The sequence below is a fragment of the Doryrhamphus excisus genome, chromosome 21 (assembly GCF_030265055.1).
Source record: "Doryrhamphus excisus isolate RoL2022-K1 chromosome 21, RoL_Dexc_1.0, whole genome shotgun sequence".
In the NCBI taxonomy this organism is placed as follows: domain Eukaryota; kingdom Metazoa; phylum Chordata; class Actinopteri; order Syngnathiformes; family Syngnathidae; genus Doryrhamphus; species Doryrhamphus excisus.
Genome location: NC_080486.1, coordinates 15,054,590 through 15,070,284, shown reverse-complemented (window position 1 = coordinate 15,070,284; position 15,695 = coordinate 15,054,590). Strand labels below are relative to the sequence as shown.

Below are 15,695 nucleotides of genomic sequence, written 5' to 3'. Positions count from 1 at the left end.
TTTGCTTCACCATACACACATATATATAGACAGAATTTTTGTGATATAATTCTATACACACATAGACACAGCTACCTAATATACGTAAACACATTTAATAACGTCTTGTGGCGCACAGTCAATGTAAAGAACCAGGAAGCAACATATGGTAGTTTCAAAATAAAAGCTACTCTAAAGTTCAGAGGACCAAAAGTTTAACTTTGGACACAAAATATCACGTATTATTCAATTATGTGATTTTGAACACTCAGTAACTATTATAGCAGATTTCGTGCAAAATAAATAGCATCTTTGTTTTTTGTTTTTTTGTTGGCGGGAGACATTATTGTGGGTGTCTCGACAGGAAGTGCCACTATGTATTACGAAAAGAGGACAGTAACGGAGCATCCTGACGTCTTCTCGACACATCTTGGTCATTGTGCGTCTTCGTCCACGTTCAAATGTCGCCGGGATCGTGCAAAGAAGACATTTAATCATTTTCATTCCCCATCTTTTAAATTTGTGTCCAGCTTTTTGATATTCTTTTACGTGTGATCCCGATGGCCGACACCGTCCTCAGCATCAGGACCAGCACAGGAGGGCCGGAGAGGCAGGAACGAGCTGGACTCGAACAACACACCTAGCAGGTCCAATACGCTCGTACATTTTACACCGAAAAATTAAATTAATACATTTATTTATTTCACACAAAAATGATTCGAAACAGGGCACTCACATAATCTCTGGTTCATTCCTAGGATGGGGAGCTTTGAGGTTGTGTGTGCATGAGTGTGTGCAGGGTCATCTACACCTCCACCCTACGCCTGTATGATATATAGAAGGTTAAATATGATCTGTATTATATTCCAGTAATATCTGTACATGAAAAGACAGTCTGAGTCTGTTTTATTGCAAAGTGTAATTACTTATATGTATTATCTATATATTATATATCCCAACAGTCCCCACATACGACCACGTTGCCTTCACTGACCTTTGGCCTTGCTCAAACGCGCCAGCCAAAGTTCACATCTCCTCATCAAGCTAATGTATTAAAATGTCCGCTGCCAGACCCCACCACAACGTACCACGGGGGCAGCGAGCGTTGTGATGAGAGGTTGACCACACCGCAGCCGTAGACGTGCACCAATAAGACTTTGTTGATTGAACGAGGCGTGAAATGAAGATTGCCAAGTTGGCGAGGAGCAACACAACTTGCCTCGGTGGACTGTGACCAGGAGGACATCTTCTGTGGACGTGAACAAGACAAACACAAGATGTCTCAGCTCCATGCAGGCCTCAGCTCTGAGACCACAGAGAAGGCTCGCTTGGAACTGAACGAGAACCCGGACACGCTGCACCAGGACATCCAGCAGGTACGAGATGCGCCAAAAGACTGTTAGCATTAGTGCAGTGCTAACTGTGTCTTCTGAACCCAGGTGCGGGACATGATCGTGACTCGGCCTGACATCGGCTTCCTGCGAACGGACGACGACTTCATCCTGCGCTTTCTGAGAGCCAGGAAGTTTGACCAGGTGGAGACGTTCCGGCTGCTGGCACAGTATTTCCAGTTCCGACAGCAGAACCTCGACATGTTCCAGAGTTTCAAGGTCAGGGCACCAAAATTGGGTCTGTTTTCTTCAGGAAGATCTCCTGTGTTGTCACATGGTCATTGATCCAAAAACACCTTTTAGCAGCCTTCTTTTGAGGCGTGATTACTGCAGAGGCGTACCTGATGGAGGCGGAGCTATGTGTTGATTGCCACTTTAAGGACAAGACCTGCCTGTGGAAGATAAGCGATGAACAGGATGTGTGTGTGTGTCAGGTGGACGACCCGGGCATCAAGCGAGCATTGATGGACGGATTCCCAGGCGTGCTGGAGACTCCGGACCAACATGGCCGAAAGATTCTCATCCTGTTTGCTTCCAACTGGGACCAGAGCAGGTGAGCAACGATGCCTGAGGTTCTGCTGGTCCATAAAAACAGCTCAAAAACAGAAGCGTGACCTCCCAAGAAAAAGTGTTTCATGTTTGTCATGTTTCGCACATGGCTCTATCGCCTTCCAGGAACTCTTTCACGGACATTCTGCGAGCCATCCTTCTCTCCTTGGAGGTCCTGATCGAGAAGCCAGAGCTTCAGATCAACGGCTTCATCCTCATCATTGACTGGAGCAATTTCTCCTTTAAGCAAGCCTCCAAGCTTACGCCCAATATCCTCAAACTAGCCATCGAGGGCTTGCAGGTATAGGTCAGGTCCAGTCCAGTCCAGTCTAGTCTAGTCCACTTGACAGGAACTCTCGATTTGCTCCTCAGGACAGCTTTCCTGCACGCTTTGGAGGAATCCATTTTGTCAACCAGCCGTGGTACATCCACGCCATGTACACCATCATCAAGCCCTTCCTCAAAGACAAGACCAGGAAGCGGGTGAGGATTGGCTCCTCCTCTTCCTGTTTTTCATCACCTCATCATCTCTTGCACTCTCCTCTGTCCTCCTCTAGATCTTTCTCCACGGCAACAACCTCAACTCCCTCCACCAGCTCATCCAGCCCGAGTGCTTGCCGTCCGAGTTCGGTGGGACGCTGCCGCCCTACGACATGGGCATCTGGGCCCGGACGCTGCTGGGACCGGACTACATGGATGAGACCGAGTACACGCTGACATACGACGCACTGCACGTCAGGGAGAACTGTGGAGGAGGCGGGGACAAGGAGGCCATGAAGAGGTGAGCCGAATGTGCCTTATTTAAGAGGGGAACAGGAGCTCAGCTTGGTTTTGGTTTCAGGTCTCAGTCGGTGATCAATCCCGCAACTCTGCGACAGACGGACCGAGAGACCAGCACTCCACTTCTGGCCCTGGACTGAACACACACACACACACACACATGCACAATTGCTGTGTCATCCCATACACCTGAACTTTTGGACTTCCTGTCTCTGAGCCCACTGCACGACAGCAGTTAGCACTCTTGATTGTTTATTTGTGCGTCCACACACACACACACACACACACCGAGTTAGCTTCCGAGGAGGAATGTAAACGCTACTTTATGATTATCATGACTTTTAAATTGTGTCTGCGAGAAGGACCGGAATGTTTTTTTGTTTCGCTAAAAAGGTCACCACATTGTGAGTTGCCACGCAGCGTGAATCGTTGCATCAACAAGAATCATTATTAGACGTTAATCATGTTTGGAGGAATCAGAAACTACATGACAAGACTGGTGTTGTTGTTAGAATGTTAGAATGCCTGGTTTTGCAAACGAGCATCCAAAACCAAAAACACCGTAAAACAAATGCAACAATCACATCAGACTTGGCTACCATCCGGTAGGCCTGGCTAACTTCCGTTTTGGTTCTTCAACTTGCAGCGTTTCCCTCATGGAAGTGTTTTTGGATCAGTGTTTGTCCAGTCTGCCCATTAGTGGGATTAATGCCAGGTTGAAGATTTATGCTGCCACCTAGAGGACAGAAAAAAGATTGCAATGTTAATGTGAAGCGCCATGCAATCAAACATATTTCTTGTTGATGAAATCTGTCTACCCGATTGTTGCTTCTTTACTGCCAAGATATGAAAGAGTACACTTTTAAGTATCAAACGGCTTTTAGAATGCCGGAAATGTCACTTTGGTAGAATACTGTTACTTTTTTCTTGGATCCAACACCATCAAAGCCACAGTGCTGCTGCCACTTGCATGACAATTAGGAAAGTTCTACCAGAGTGCCACATTTCATGAATATGTATTGTGCTGAAAATGCCAAAACATCACAAAAGAGAAAGATTGTTTTTATTGAATTTAAGCTATTTAAAAAAAAAGATTGTATAGTTCATGTATTAGCGCACTGCAAGAAAAGGTGCATTTAAATGCTGTTTGTTCTCATTTTCTTTGCAGTGCGACTCCACATCAGGGCTACACACATCTCTAATGTATTTACTGCAGAATGTAAAGTAAACATTTACACCTCCACCTGTGTCTTTCATTTGGAGGAGAGAAGGGGGGGGGGGTATGAGCAAACAGTGGAATATCTAATAATAAATTTTATTTTTAGAATACGCAGAGGGAGAATAAAACAAGTCCTGCACTCTTGACACCCCTGGCCTATACAGTAAAGTCAAGATTTGACCTACTGTAAAAAACAGTAGTGAAAGCTCATCTACATGATAGGGGTCCTCTGCTGTTTTTGGGGACCTACTCCAATTCTAGTCAAAAGATCCAACTATGCTATTTTTAACCACCAACTGCACAAATCCTCTATGCTGTGGTGTTTTTAGGACTCGAACAGCCCCACACTAGAGCATAACAGCCCAATTTAGACTAGATGAGAAAACATAGAAGAAGAAGAAAAGCACTTTTGTGAGGTTTTTGTGTTGTTTTTAATAAAAAATATAATCTCTAATAACATCTGGTGTGTGTAATCATCGTACAAAAGTGATGAGGGAAATGGGCGCGTAGAGGAACAGAAGGTGAAAAAGTGGTTTCGACGCTCATGTGAACATTTAACACAACTTTCTTTTGTCAAAGGGGTCAAACAGGAAGTACGTGTCACGTGGGGAGACTGGTGGTCAAGTCAGTAGTATCACCCAGAAGAACCAAGAAAGCGAATCAGATCTCCTGGTCTAGATGGCGCTGAGGGTCTGCCGCTGGTGTGCCGTCAGCTGCGGGTGCCACACGTCCACGATGAAGATGAGGCGGTACGTGTCCGCGTCCTGCCACACCTCGTGCTCGAAGGAGTCGTCGAAGATGAGAACTTTCCCTTCCTCCCACCCCCTGTGAAGATGAATGAGAGGTCAGTGGATGAGCTTCCCGGAGAGGATGGTGAAGGTTGAGGATGTGCACCTCGTTTGGTCGGTGCAGCGGATCCTGCAGCCGTGTTTGGGAATGACAAGGCCCAGGTGCATCCTCAGGCGGCAGTTGGTGGGTCCTGTGTGCGGCCACACGTGCGTGCCCGGCTGCATCACCGAGAACTTAATCTACACACAAACCATCAAATTAATTAAACATGGCTGACCTTCTGTAGGATTACTGCAAGTCTGCATAAAACTGCTCTTCGTTCTTCTGACCTGTCCTCTCTTGCAGCCAGTGGCTTCGGGGAATCTGTCCAGCAGCGAGCAAGTCTTGGGGACGGCCTGGCAGGAATCCCCAGCTTTCCTTCCTAAAGAGAAGTGAGTGGGTCAGCTGACTCGACACGACAAGGACGTAACTCAAGCGTAAAAATGGACCTTGCTGCCAGAGGGTGTACTGTCCCCACTCTCCTTTCTCTCGCAGGTTCTCCTCCTCGGGTACAAACATTCCTGTTTTGCGGTCCATCATGGCCAGAGCCTCGTCTCGGATGGTCCTCCAGTTCCTCTCCAGCGACTGGACGCATGCGGTATGACATCGGTTTACTCGCAAACTGGAACAGCGTACTCGTGCATCCGTACCTTGACCAGATCGGTGTAGCCGGTCTCGCTTGGTGTCCACCAAGGCTGCGCCTTCAGCCCATCCACGTTGTAGAGCGACCTCTGCCACACGGAAGCAAAGTGGCCACGCTCGTGACCCAACTGGTACCACTGGTACGCCTGCGGGACATGGGACGGGTCAGGGGGTGATGATATTTCCATGTCACGACAGACTCACGCTCTTGTCTCCGACTCGCTGCAGAGCGTCTCCCAGGTGGAAATAGAAGCGTCCGTCATCAGTGCCGGGCTCACCGGACTCCAGCCCCTCCTGGTGGCCCCACAGAGGGTCACAGGGATCATCCAAGTCAACTCAAACAAGTGGTTGTGTACACACCTTCAGGTAGGGGATGCTCTCCGCGATCTTGTTCTCCGACTTCAGGATGAATCCGTAGTGAACTTTGGCAAAACCGTTGCCAGGGGAAGCTGCCAGTACCTACAAGAGGTGCTAGTAAGGCCGGAGAAGAAGAAGAAAAGAAAAACCAGAGTCTCTCACCTCCTCGTAGACCTTCTTAGCACCTTTGTTGTCTCCCAGCAAAAGGTGGGCCACACCCAGGTCGTTCATCACTTGGATGTCCTCCGGAAAGATCTGGACCAGCCTCTCCAGGGTCGCTACGGCGCCACGCATGCGTCCTGCCGAAGGACACAAGCTTGAGATCGGCTTGTGAAGCCGAGGACAAGATGGCGGCCGGCCGGGGGTGTTACCCAGGAACTGTTGGCGCTCGGCTCGTCTCTTAAGCGATGCTCTTACAAGGTCAGGGGTGGCGTCTGGGAGCTCGGCGGCTTCTCTGTAGCTGTTGATGGCCTTCTGCAACATGTCGTTGCTGCGCATCTTCTCGGCCAGGTCGTCCTCTGCCTGCACACGCACACACACACACACACGCACACACGCTGAACTTTAGTATATCAAGAGTCCAATGGCGAGGCGGAACTTGACAGGAGTACCTGCGCTTTGCCGTAGCGAGCGCGGGGGCTCTGCGGGTGCTGTTGCGCCAACGTCTCAAAGGCTTTGAGTGCGGCCTCCACTTTACCCTGACAAACACACACAAAGAGGCACGTGGGAGTCGAGAGGAAGTGCATCAAACGCTGATATCCCTTTCTTCTTCCCACATACCTTTTTGCGTAGCTTCTCAGCAGCGTCCACTTCTGCTTTGATGGTTTTGTCCAACTTGTTCAGCAGCTTTGCTTTCTTCTTCTTGGCTGCGTGACAAACGTGTAAATAGTATTTGCACCAGCTTGGGGGGTTGGGGGGGGGGTTTAATCAGTTTACCTTTTTCTTTGGGCTTCTCCTCGGCGGCCACTTCTAAGGCGGAAGATGATACAACAAACGTTAGCGCAGATTTGGCTCCTTCTTAGTTTGTGTAAGCGAGTACAGTTTAGTGTCGGTAAGGTTATTCAGTCTTGTGTGTGCGTGAGTACACATTTTCAACGTAGTATCACTTAGAAATGAAGGCAGTTGTTTCTCGTAATATCACGGTTCCAATATCACAGCAACATGCTAGGTTAATTGGAGACTCCAAATTGTCCATAGGTATGAATGTGAGTGTGAATGGTTGTTTGTCTAAAGGTGCCCCGTGATTGGCTGGCCAACAGTCCAGGGTGTACCCCGCCTCTCGCCTGAAGACAGCTGGGACATGAGCTCACCATCAGTGGCGCTCCCTGCTGTCTCCCTGGTGGTCTCGCTTGGGTCTTCTGCCGGCTCAGACTGTTTCTCCACTTCCACCGGCGGTTCTGACGCAGAAAAACAAACACGTTGACCTCATTGACGTTAAATGTGAAGAGAGGAAGTTACCGTACCTTCTTCCTGTGTGAACTTGGAGCTTGTCACAGCTTTTGCGGACTCCGCTGCGCGAGACACAAACGAGCAGTCAACTTTGCTGCTGTGGATTTGGAGACAACACATGACCGACAAAACTCACCGACGCTCTCCTTCGACGACGGCTCTTCCACTAAGACTGCAAGAACAAAACATCCACAGTTCATCGCCGCCATTGGCTGTTAGCTCAGTAGCTCCTCACCTCCGCTTGTGTCGATGGCGTCCACGTCCTCCGCTGAAAGACATCAAGGCGACAAGACCGGTGAGAGACGCACAGCGATGCGGGAGGCGGATGAAAGACAAAAACATTTGACGCACCGTAAATATGCTCCGTGCTTCCTCGAGGATCATCTGGAACACACATATTGGTTTACACAAAGACAATTTTAGTGAACAGGAACATACTTGATATGCTGGGGGTTCTATTGCTGGACTCACCCGCTACAAAGATGTCTTCTACAAATGCAGGCAAGGGGACGGCAGCTGGATGTGCGCACACACACACACACACACACAAAGCAGGTAGAAAGATGAGCGGATTAAAAAAATGTTAAGGTTCGGCACAATGTCAGCACACCTTGGATTTCAGAGTCCACGTCCTCAGATCCAGAGACTGCCACACACACAAACACACACAGGGAGTGGGTCACGTTATACATTTACACAAACAAATACACTTATTTGGTTCTATTACACACTTGGCATCTCCTCAGTAGGGGTCTCCTCTACGGGTATCTCCTCTGATGAGGTCTCCTTTGCAGGTGTCTCCTCCGTAAGCGTCTCCGAGGAGGCGGCCTCCCTTGACTCCTCCCCCTGCGGCTGTGAAGTTTGCTGATGTGCAGGCCGCTCTTCCACAGTTTCTAGTAGACGACAAATGGAGAGAATGAGTCAGGAAGACGGTGGTAAAGTGGCACGATAGATCTGGTTACACTTAAAAGGAAACACACAGGGCGTCTCCGTCATCTCAGTGTGCCGGTTGGAAGAGGGCGGAGAGACCAAAACCCCGCCCCAACCAGGCAAATGTGCACTCACCTGCTTTGTGTTCAGGTGACAGCGCCTCGCTTGGTGTCTCTTTCAGGCCTGTTGAGGGGTGACAGTACAACAAGTATATATAGTATATATATATATAAATATAGTATAGTATATTTATATATAAAACAGCCAAAAGTGTGTTGGGGTGAGTGTTGTTCATTGTCAAATACATGAGAGGCCCACTTGAGGTGGTTCACAGTAATTGCGGGCTCGCTGCGTTCATGCTAAGCTAACACCACCTTTGTTATTTCAGTGTTCATGACAAAGCAAAATAATATATCTAGTAATATATGGCATTAATCATCATTTTTAGAACAGGGCCAATCAAAAATATTGTGTAATATTGTGTTATTTTATAGCAAAGGATAAGAAGAGAGCACCATTGGAAGGCCAAGGTTTATTTTACAGTTGTTTACAGTCACATTGGAGGGAGTGTCCATTTAAGGAGATGTGGGAGGAGCTTACAGTGCACTTATTCACATGTAACACGCTTACACAGCACAAATCAATGGTTTCTCAGAGAAAGCGTCTCATCACCTCACCGGAGACAAAACTAAGGAACAGTCCAAGCTCCAGGCCCAAACATGAGGGAAGCGTCCCGGAGACAGAACTCTACTTCTTCCTCACGCTGGCTGCCATCTTGTCTCCGGCCCCACCCTTGTCCTTCCTGACCGCCACCCCGCTCGCTCGCTGGGGTTTCTCCTCCACCGCCTGGCTACCGTTTGCTTTCCTCTCCTCCTGCCTCCTCAGGTCTGCCTTGGGAGCGTGCAGCCGCTCCGCCTCCATCTTGTCCCGGGCGGCCTTCTCCTGAGCCAGTCGAGCTTTCTCCCTGGTGAGACGTTCTTTCTCCGCTCTCTCTCTTTCTTGCCTTTCCCTCTCAGCTTTCTCCTTTTCCCTGGCGATGCGCTCTCGCTCCTGCTTTTCATTCTCAAGTCTTTCCCGCTCTTTGGCCAGCTGTTCTTTTTGGAGTCGCTCCTTCCTCTCCTCTTCAGCCTTCTCTCGGGCCCGTCTCTCGTTCTCCACGCGCTCCTTCTCTTCCTTTTCCTTGGCGGCCTTCTCCCGTTCCCGCACCAAGCGCTCCCTGTCCATCTTCTCAAGGTGTTCCCGCTCTTCCTTGGCTTTCTGGAAAGCCGCTTTCTCCTGCTCAATCCTCTCTTTCTCCATCTTTTCCCTCTCTGCCTTCTCCTGGTCCATCCTCTGCCTCTCCGCCTTCTCCTGTTCCCTCCTCTCTTTTTCAGCCTTCTCCCACTCCATCCTTTCCTTCTGTGCCCTCTCTTTCTCCCTCTCAGCCCTCTCTCGCTCCATCCTTTCCTTCTCCCTCTCGGCCCTCTCCCATTCCATCCGCTCCCTCTCCACCTCCATCCTCTTTTTCTCCACCTGCATCCTCTCCTTCTCCACGCCTATCCTCTCCCTCTCCAGCTTCAGTTGCTCCTGGGTGACCTCCAGGGTCTTCATCTTCAGCTCCCAGGCCGTCTCCCTCTTTTGGTCTTCCTCCGAGAGGTGGCTTTTAATCTCAGCCAGGGCGAGGCGAGCAATCCTCTTGGCCTCCAGCTTCTCGTTGATCAGTTCTTCTTGCAGGGCAGCGCGCAACGCGGCATCTCGGACGGGAGGTTCTGGAGGTGGAATACAGTCGGCATCATCGACTCATCAGCGAGGGAGCACACGCCATTTGGAGAGGGGTTAAGGTAGCGGCCAATAGGAAGTGGCGACACACCGTTAGCATGATGATCGTGCACAAAGACGCGACCAGACTGACAACAAAGCCGTGCGTTCTCACTCTGGTGCAAGCGGACTTTTAGTACCTCGGGTCCTGTTCTTTTGAGACATAGTTTCCTCTGGAATCTCTTCTGTGACGCCACATGGGGAAAAATAAAATGCTGAGCAGCTGCTCGGTCGCCAACATCACATCAACTTACTAGAAATCACACGGAGATCCAAACGCTACCTTGGCTCACTTCCATTTCATCCGGATCCTCGGCCAGCTCTCTGAGCGCTTCCCACACACACACACACACACACACACACACAGAAAGTGTTCAGATGTTCAGAATCACCACAAGAGTATTAGCCAATGCTAATGTCAGTGTTTAGGTTACAAACAAAGTTCCGTTCTTGTGTGACTGAAATGGTCTCAAACTAACCACACAATAAAAGCCAACATGGATTAACACACAAACACACAATTAGCAGTAGTAAACATCCTGTCCTCACTACACTATAAAGACAGGCAGGATGACGCCACCATGCTGACCGTCCACACACAAACGCACGCACGTGTACCTCTCCTATGCGCCGCCCTCCTGCGAGCAGGACCTTTTAACTTCCTCTCATCTGAAGCGACAGACAGCAGAGAGCGTTGTTGTGGACCAGGAAGTGAACAGCGCTAAGGTCACAAACATCAACGCAACAACCGACCTGGTGACACGTGCAAAAGAAGACACGCCAGCCCTCCATCAAATTCCTTTTGGGGGTGTTTTATTTTGAAAAACAGAAGTTTGTGCCCGCTTCTCAGACTTTCTGTCTCACTGGTCGTGTGTGTGTGTGTGTTGTGTGCAGGATGAAATATTATTTCTACACAATAAATAGCCTCATTCACACATATATTAAAATGAACTTCACATACAGGATACCATCTGTGATTAATAAATGAGGAATTCAAAGCCCTGCCGCAATTTGTCTTCATATCTTTTTCTGTCCGTCCAATCTGACTCCATTCTACTGGTTCTGCAGGTCCAGTATGACTCCTTTGATCTCCTCGTCCTCCAGGTAAGAAGTCCCGCCCTTCTCCTGCATCCCAGCCTCCTCTTCCTCTTCATCCCTGCCATCATCCTCCTCACCCCGCTCTCCAGGTGAGCTCACCACGTCATACAGGAAGGTGAAGAAGCCATACATCCAATCAGAACCCTCCTCCGCTAAAATATTCACAACCTCGTCAAGCGACTCGCCTCTCGCACTAGCATCGCCATCTTTGGTCAGGCCTGACGAGAGAGAAGGAGAGATGGAGAGAGAGAGCGAGGGAGGAAGACAAGAAAAGGGTGGCGATGGCGAGGGAGGGATGCAACTTAAAGAGAAAAGGACGTGACTCAAGGAAGAAATGATGGAAGGAAGTCATCAAATAAAAGATGATATGGGAAAGAGAAAGAAAGCGAGTTAAAGTCGTCCTTCACAGAGCGGCCAACAGCCTTGACTTCCTGTCTACTCAGCCACAAATAGAGGCGGCCATCTTGGCTCTGACTGTCCTGCTAGGTGTTTCAACTCTGACCTTTCCATCTTGATGTACATTGAGCAACTCGCCAGGGACTGTTGTGTGTTTTCTTTGGAATGACACCAGGACTTAAGACTTCAGTTTGCCACCATAATTGCAATGTTGTCCCAGAAAAACGCGACTCGGCTCATCGATTTGGCTGGAATGGACGCCACCCACCATGTGGCATGCTACTACGTTACTGGAAACCACCTCAGCCATCTCATGGATACAATAAATGAACATGATATGATAAATACAGGGTACTTGCCCAGCAGGACTTTGGCGTCTTCCACGTCAAAGTCACCGTCTCCGTCTGTGTCGTAGGCCGTCAGCTTCCCTGAAATAGTAGGGAAAACAATCACGCAAGGTACTAATACATACCTGTAAATATGTGGACATCTAAAGTTCCTCTCAGGTTCTTGTCTGTTGCTATATTCCAGTATCTTGACACATCAGAGGAATTGTATGGAATGAAGTAAGTACATGGGGGGGATGATCAATATGATGTTAACATTCAGGTGAGGTGAGACGCCCCCTGGCCGCCAAGCTGCACAGGTGGGGCGTATGAGTGGGAACATGGAGTAGAGAAATATCAAAATAAAGTAACCAGGATGAGGGAGCATCTCCGCAGTTACTTTGACATGTTTCTGTAAACTGTACCTTGTAAAGCTTGCGAAAAGTTCAAACGAAACTCCTCAGCTCTGGCTGCGTGCGGAGACAACACAGAAAAGACGGTGACAGACGGGAAACGTCCAGAGGTGTCACACTGACATCCCTTCAATGGTTGTCGCTCATCATAGCCTCAAGTAACACGCATGAGAGCAATACACAAACCTGCCACCGGGGGGCTTCTGTACATGACTCATTATTTGAACCCTTTCATTGTTCTTAAACAGGAAGTTCATTATAAACCACAAAAAGCATAAAGTCAGCAAATTATCTGTGGTTCAAGCAAGTGTCTGAGACAATCAAAGCCGCAATGTGACAGGTTCCTGTATGAAAAAACATGTGACATTCTCTTTGTGGCTTTGTTCCACAATGATGACAGAGTATATTGAAATGACGTAATTGCATGTAATATATCATTCAATCTTACCAATGACGCTGTCATAGTCTACAATATCGAAGTAGACGACGGCCACGGAGCTCCAAACGCCCAACAGTGCCAGGACCACAAACCAGGTGAAGACAGAATACTTGGTTCCTCCGCCCGCGTCGGCGCTCTGCGTCTTCTTCCCGTTCTTGCTTTCCGACGATGGTGGCTTTGAGTCTGAGGACACCACACACCACAAATAGTTATTGTTAAATATACACAGGCCGTTATTAGCGGACAGTAAGGGCAGGCTAAATAATTAATAGAATCTTGATGCAATGGAGTGCAGTACTTGGCTGCAACCAGCAGAGGCACTGATGATTCAGTATCAAAGTCTGCTGTGTGAAGAAAAATGTAATTAGTTTAACAATAAAAATATTAAATTATATCCAATTAATAGATCTACTGTATGCCCCTCCCTAGCGAGTTGTCTGCAGGTTCAAGTGGCTCACACCTTTTATAACAGCAGAGGTCAAACTGACCCAGGAACAGATTTAACACATGCCCGACGGGGCGGGCCAACAGCAGCTGTTCCTCGTGAAGCAGCTGAGAGCTTCAAACATGACAATCATGTCAGGAAACACATACATGCACAGGCTCAGAAAGGTTAAAGGTCAAAACCGGGACACGACAAAGCAAATCAGACCAGGCCAAACCCAACTGCTCCAGGCCACCTACCAGAGAGCAACGGTGCCTCCTGCGTGGAAGGGGCCTCCTCCACATTCCCGCCTCCTATCAGAATCAAACCAAATGACCCAGAAAGGAAAAACAAACACAACCAAAGGCCGGGTCAAAGTTCACGCTGGACCTACCTGTTGTCCGGATGCCATCCTGAGCCTCCTCTTTTACAAGCGGCTCCTCCGCCTGCTCCTTAGTGCTCACCTCCTCCTCGGTGGTGTGGAGCTCCTCCACGGGCACTGAAGAGGAGGAGGTGCCATAGTGGCGGTACCGCTGCATGGACCAAACCAGTGAGACCAATGCTTGCTCACTCAACTACCATTAAAACCAATGCTTGTCCAGAAATAGCAGCATTAACAAATCTCAACACAATACTTGAAGATGATCCAAACAACACAAAACTTTAGAGAACCTCTCGAGTGAGACGACAGCGGGCCAGTGACCAGGACAGGGAGACATGCCCCGCCTCCTTGCTTTTTCTTCGCAGCAGCACCGCAACCAGACCAATTGTGAGGTCCAGAACCTGATCCCCACTATTCTTGGAGCTGACAAACGCGCTGTGTGTGTATGAGATACCACTGAGGACAAACTAAGGCCACAAACAACCTTGACTCGTGTGCGCGTTGTCCTCAGAAAGCACACATCAGCAGCACAGCGCTTCACTGTGTGAACGCTTACGACATTACATTCCTGGATTCCTCTAGAGGAATATTGCCACTGACCATGTTGTCTTTGGAATTGATTAATTGCATCTTGCAGCAATTGACGTGTGCAATACTTGGCTGCAAACTGCAGAGGCGCTGTTGATTCACTCTCAACTCTTTAGCTCTATAAAGAGAACCGACATGACAGCAGCACTAAGAAGTTGAGCTACATCCACACAGACGTCACCTATGGCACAGTTTGTAGAAAAATAATAATACAAAATAATTTAGGTATCCCAAAACGAAGAAGTCTAAAAACTACTTCCGGTGACTAAATTGATTTTAAGTACTTTAACAGAAATGCACTCTAAGAAGCAGCATAGCAGGTGACGACAGCATCATATATGGCCTATATAATGAACTCCTAGTTGCTGTTGTTCCCAACAAAGCACATCACCCCAAATGTCCCATCCCGGGAAAACTGTGCTCGCTATAAGCACATACAAATTCCCAATCATAAAGCATTTAATGATTTGTGAAATGGCACTGTGTTTTGTTGACGAACGAGATCGCAAAAGCAAATTGCATCAGAAAAGCCATCGTGTTTATTTTTCTCCGACAGTAAAATAACTTACACCTTACCGAAAATGACAAACGTTTGACATGCACTGAAGGTATGAATAACTGTTAAATCAGGTGATGATAAATAACACAAATACAATTGTAAGACTGCTGTTACCACCAGCTGATGTTGACATGTGTTCATTCAGTGTAAAAGCAGTACGACAGAAACTAGCGAGATGTGGTTTGAATTACATACTGATCATACCGATCGAATGTTCGCCGAATTACATAACTTGTATTCGATATCATAACAACACGTCCCTCTTGGTCATCGTAAACAACCGATAAGACAAACAGCAGAATGCTAATGGAGGTGCTGTGCACCACATTCCCGGGAACAGGCTACCTTGTTAGTGAGATAGGACACAAACCTCTTTTGGAATGCGTTTTGGGACTTTTCTTCTGAGCCATTGCGTCGTCAATTCACCAGTAGAATACGCTGCTAACAAGCTAACAACGTCTTTAATTGACACTGTGGTGGAGAGGATGGAGCTGCTAGTTGTCCATCATGTCCTAGCTTGGATACCAGGCAGTCATGTTCGCGTTTGCAGATCAGCTGTGATTGGTCAAGCATGGAACCAATCAGTGATAAGAAATATTTTTTTGGGCGGAACTTAAGGCGTGGTCAAAAAGATTTGGCCCAATCAAGTACGCGAGAAACTTCCCGATGTTTGGAAAGTTACAAAAACGTGGCAAAAGAAGAGTTGACCCCATCTGGGGCGGAACCAGAATGACACGAGCAAGATAGTACCTTTGATACATGAAATACTCATTTATAAACAGCAGTGACGCAATTTGGAATGAATGTAAAACATATATGCATATAAAACATATATGCACAGTTAAAATACTTTGCTCCACTACACGGAGTGTAGGGCGCACCACCATTTATTGACCATCAAAATAAGCTACAAATGAAAGCCAAACGAGTAAACAGGCCATAGCATCAATAGACCACTAGATGTCGCTGTAATACAATGTACCAATGATTTTAAAACGTGAAGAGTGATAATACTTGAATCTCAACAACTTGAGAAAATTCAACAAAACAGATAAAAAAACTGTTTGGAATAAAAGAGTTGATTGTTAGTTCCTACAGTGAACGTATATGCTTCGGAAAGATTAGTTTTGGGGGGACACTGCCTTTGGG

General features: G+C 47.8%; 3 protein-coding genes across 8 annotated transcripts; 1 reads left to right on the top strand and 2 right to left on the bottom strand.

Annotated features, from left to right (window-relative positions):
- Positions 1 to 359: 359 nt before the first annotated feature.
- Positions 360 to 3,931, top strand: LOC131108777 (clavesin-1-like). Of its 6 annotated transcripts, XM_058060089.1 has the most exons (10): positions 360 to 418; positions 510 to 626; positions 738 to 821; positions 942 to 1,355; positions 1,419 to 1,589; positions 1,805 to 1,923; positions 2,046 to 2,220; positions 2,292 to 2,402; positions 2,477 to 2,700; positions 2,761 to 3,931. In XM_058060089.1, exons 4-10 carry the CDS (start codon positions 1,257 to 1,259, stop codon positions 2,837 to 2,839), a joined length of 978 nt encoding a protein of 325 aa, XP_057916072.1. In that variant the 5' UTR covers positions 360 to 418; positions 510 to 626; positions 738 to 821; positions 942 to 1,256; the 3' UTR covers positions 2,840 to 3,931. The 6 variants fall into 6 exon arrangements, with proteins under 6 accessions (XP_057916072.1, XP_057916077.1, XP_057916075.1 ...); XM_058060094.1 differs by lacking the exon at positions 738 to 821 and having other exon boundaries at positions 1,051 to 1,355; XM_058060092.1 differs by lacking the exon at positions 738 to 821.
- A 382-nt stretch (positions 3,932 to 4,313) lies between these two features.
- Positions 4,314 to 14,049, bottom strand: LOC131108953 (aspartyl/asparaginyl beta-hydroxylase-like). Its single transcript, XM_058060422.1, has 26 exons — positions 13,412 to 14,049; positions 13,278 to 13,331; positions 12,603 to 12,776; positions 12,167 to 12,211; positions 11,775 to 11,843; positions 8,260 to 8,307; positions 7,926 to 8,087; positions 7,805 to 7,840; positions 7,666 to 7,710; positions 7,546 to 7,578; positions 7,430 to 7,462; positions 7,331 to 7,366; positions 7,209 to 7,256; positions 7,056 to 7,142; positions 6,682 to 6,714; positions 6,526 to 6,611; positions 6,357 to 6,443; positions 6,117 to 6,267; positions 5,908 to 6,044; positions 5,749 to 5,847; positions 5,593 to 5,682; positions 5,397 to 5,534; positions 5,196 to 5,331; positions 5,037 to 5,128; positions 4,813 to 4,946; positions 4,314 to 4,743 (listed from the first exon to the last, which is right to left on the bottom strand). The coding sequence occupies exons 1-26, from the start codon at positions 13,554 to 13,556 to the stop codon at positions 4,593 to 4,595; spliced, it is 2,349 nt and encodes a 782-aa protein (XP_057916405.1). The 5' UTR covers positions 13,557 to 14,049; the 3' UTR covers positions 4,314 to 4,592.
- Positions 8,394 to 10,526, bottom strand: LOC131108954 (apical junction molecule-like). The gene is made up of 3 exons (XM_058060423.1): positions 10,205 to 10,526; positions 10,062 to 10,106; positions 8,394 to 9,872 (listed from the first exon to the last, which is right to left on the bottom strand). The coding sequence occupies exons 1-3, from the start codon at positions 10,218 to 10,220 to the stop codon at positions 8,872 to 8,874; spliced, it is 1,062 nt and encodes a 353-aa protein (XP_057916406.1). The 5' UTR covers positions 10,221 to 10,526; the 3' UTR covers positions 8,394 to 8,871.
- Positions 14,050 to 15,695: the final 1,646 nt, after the last annotated feature.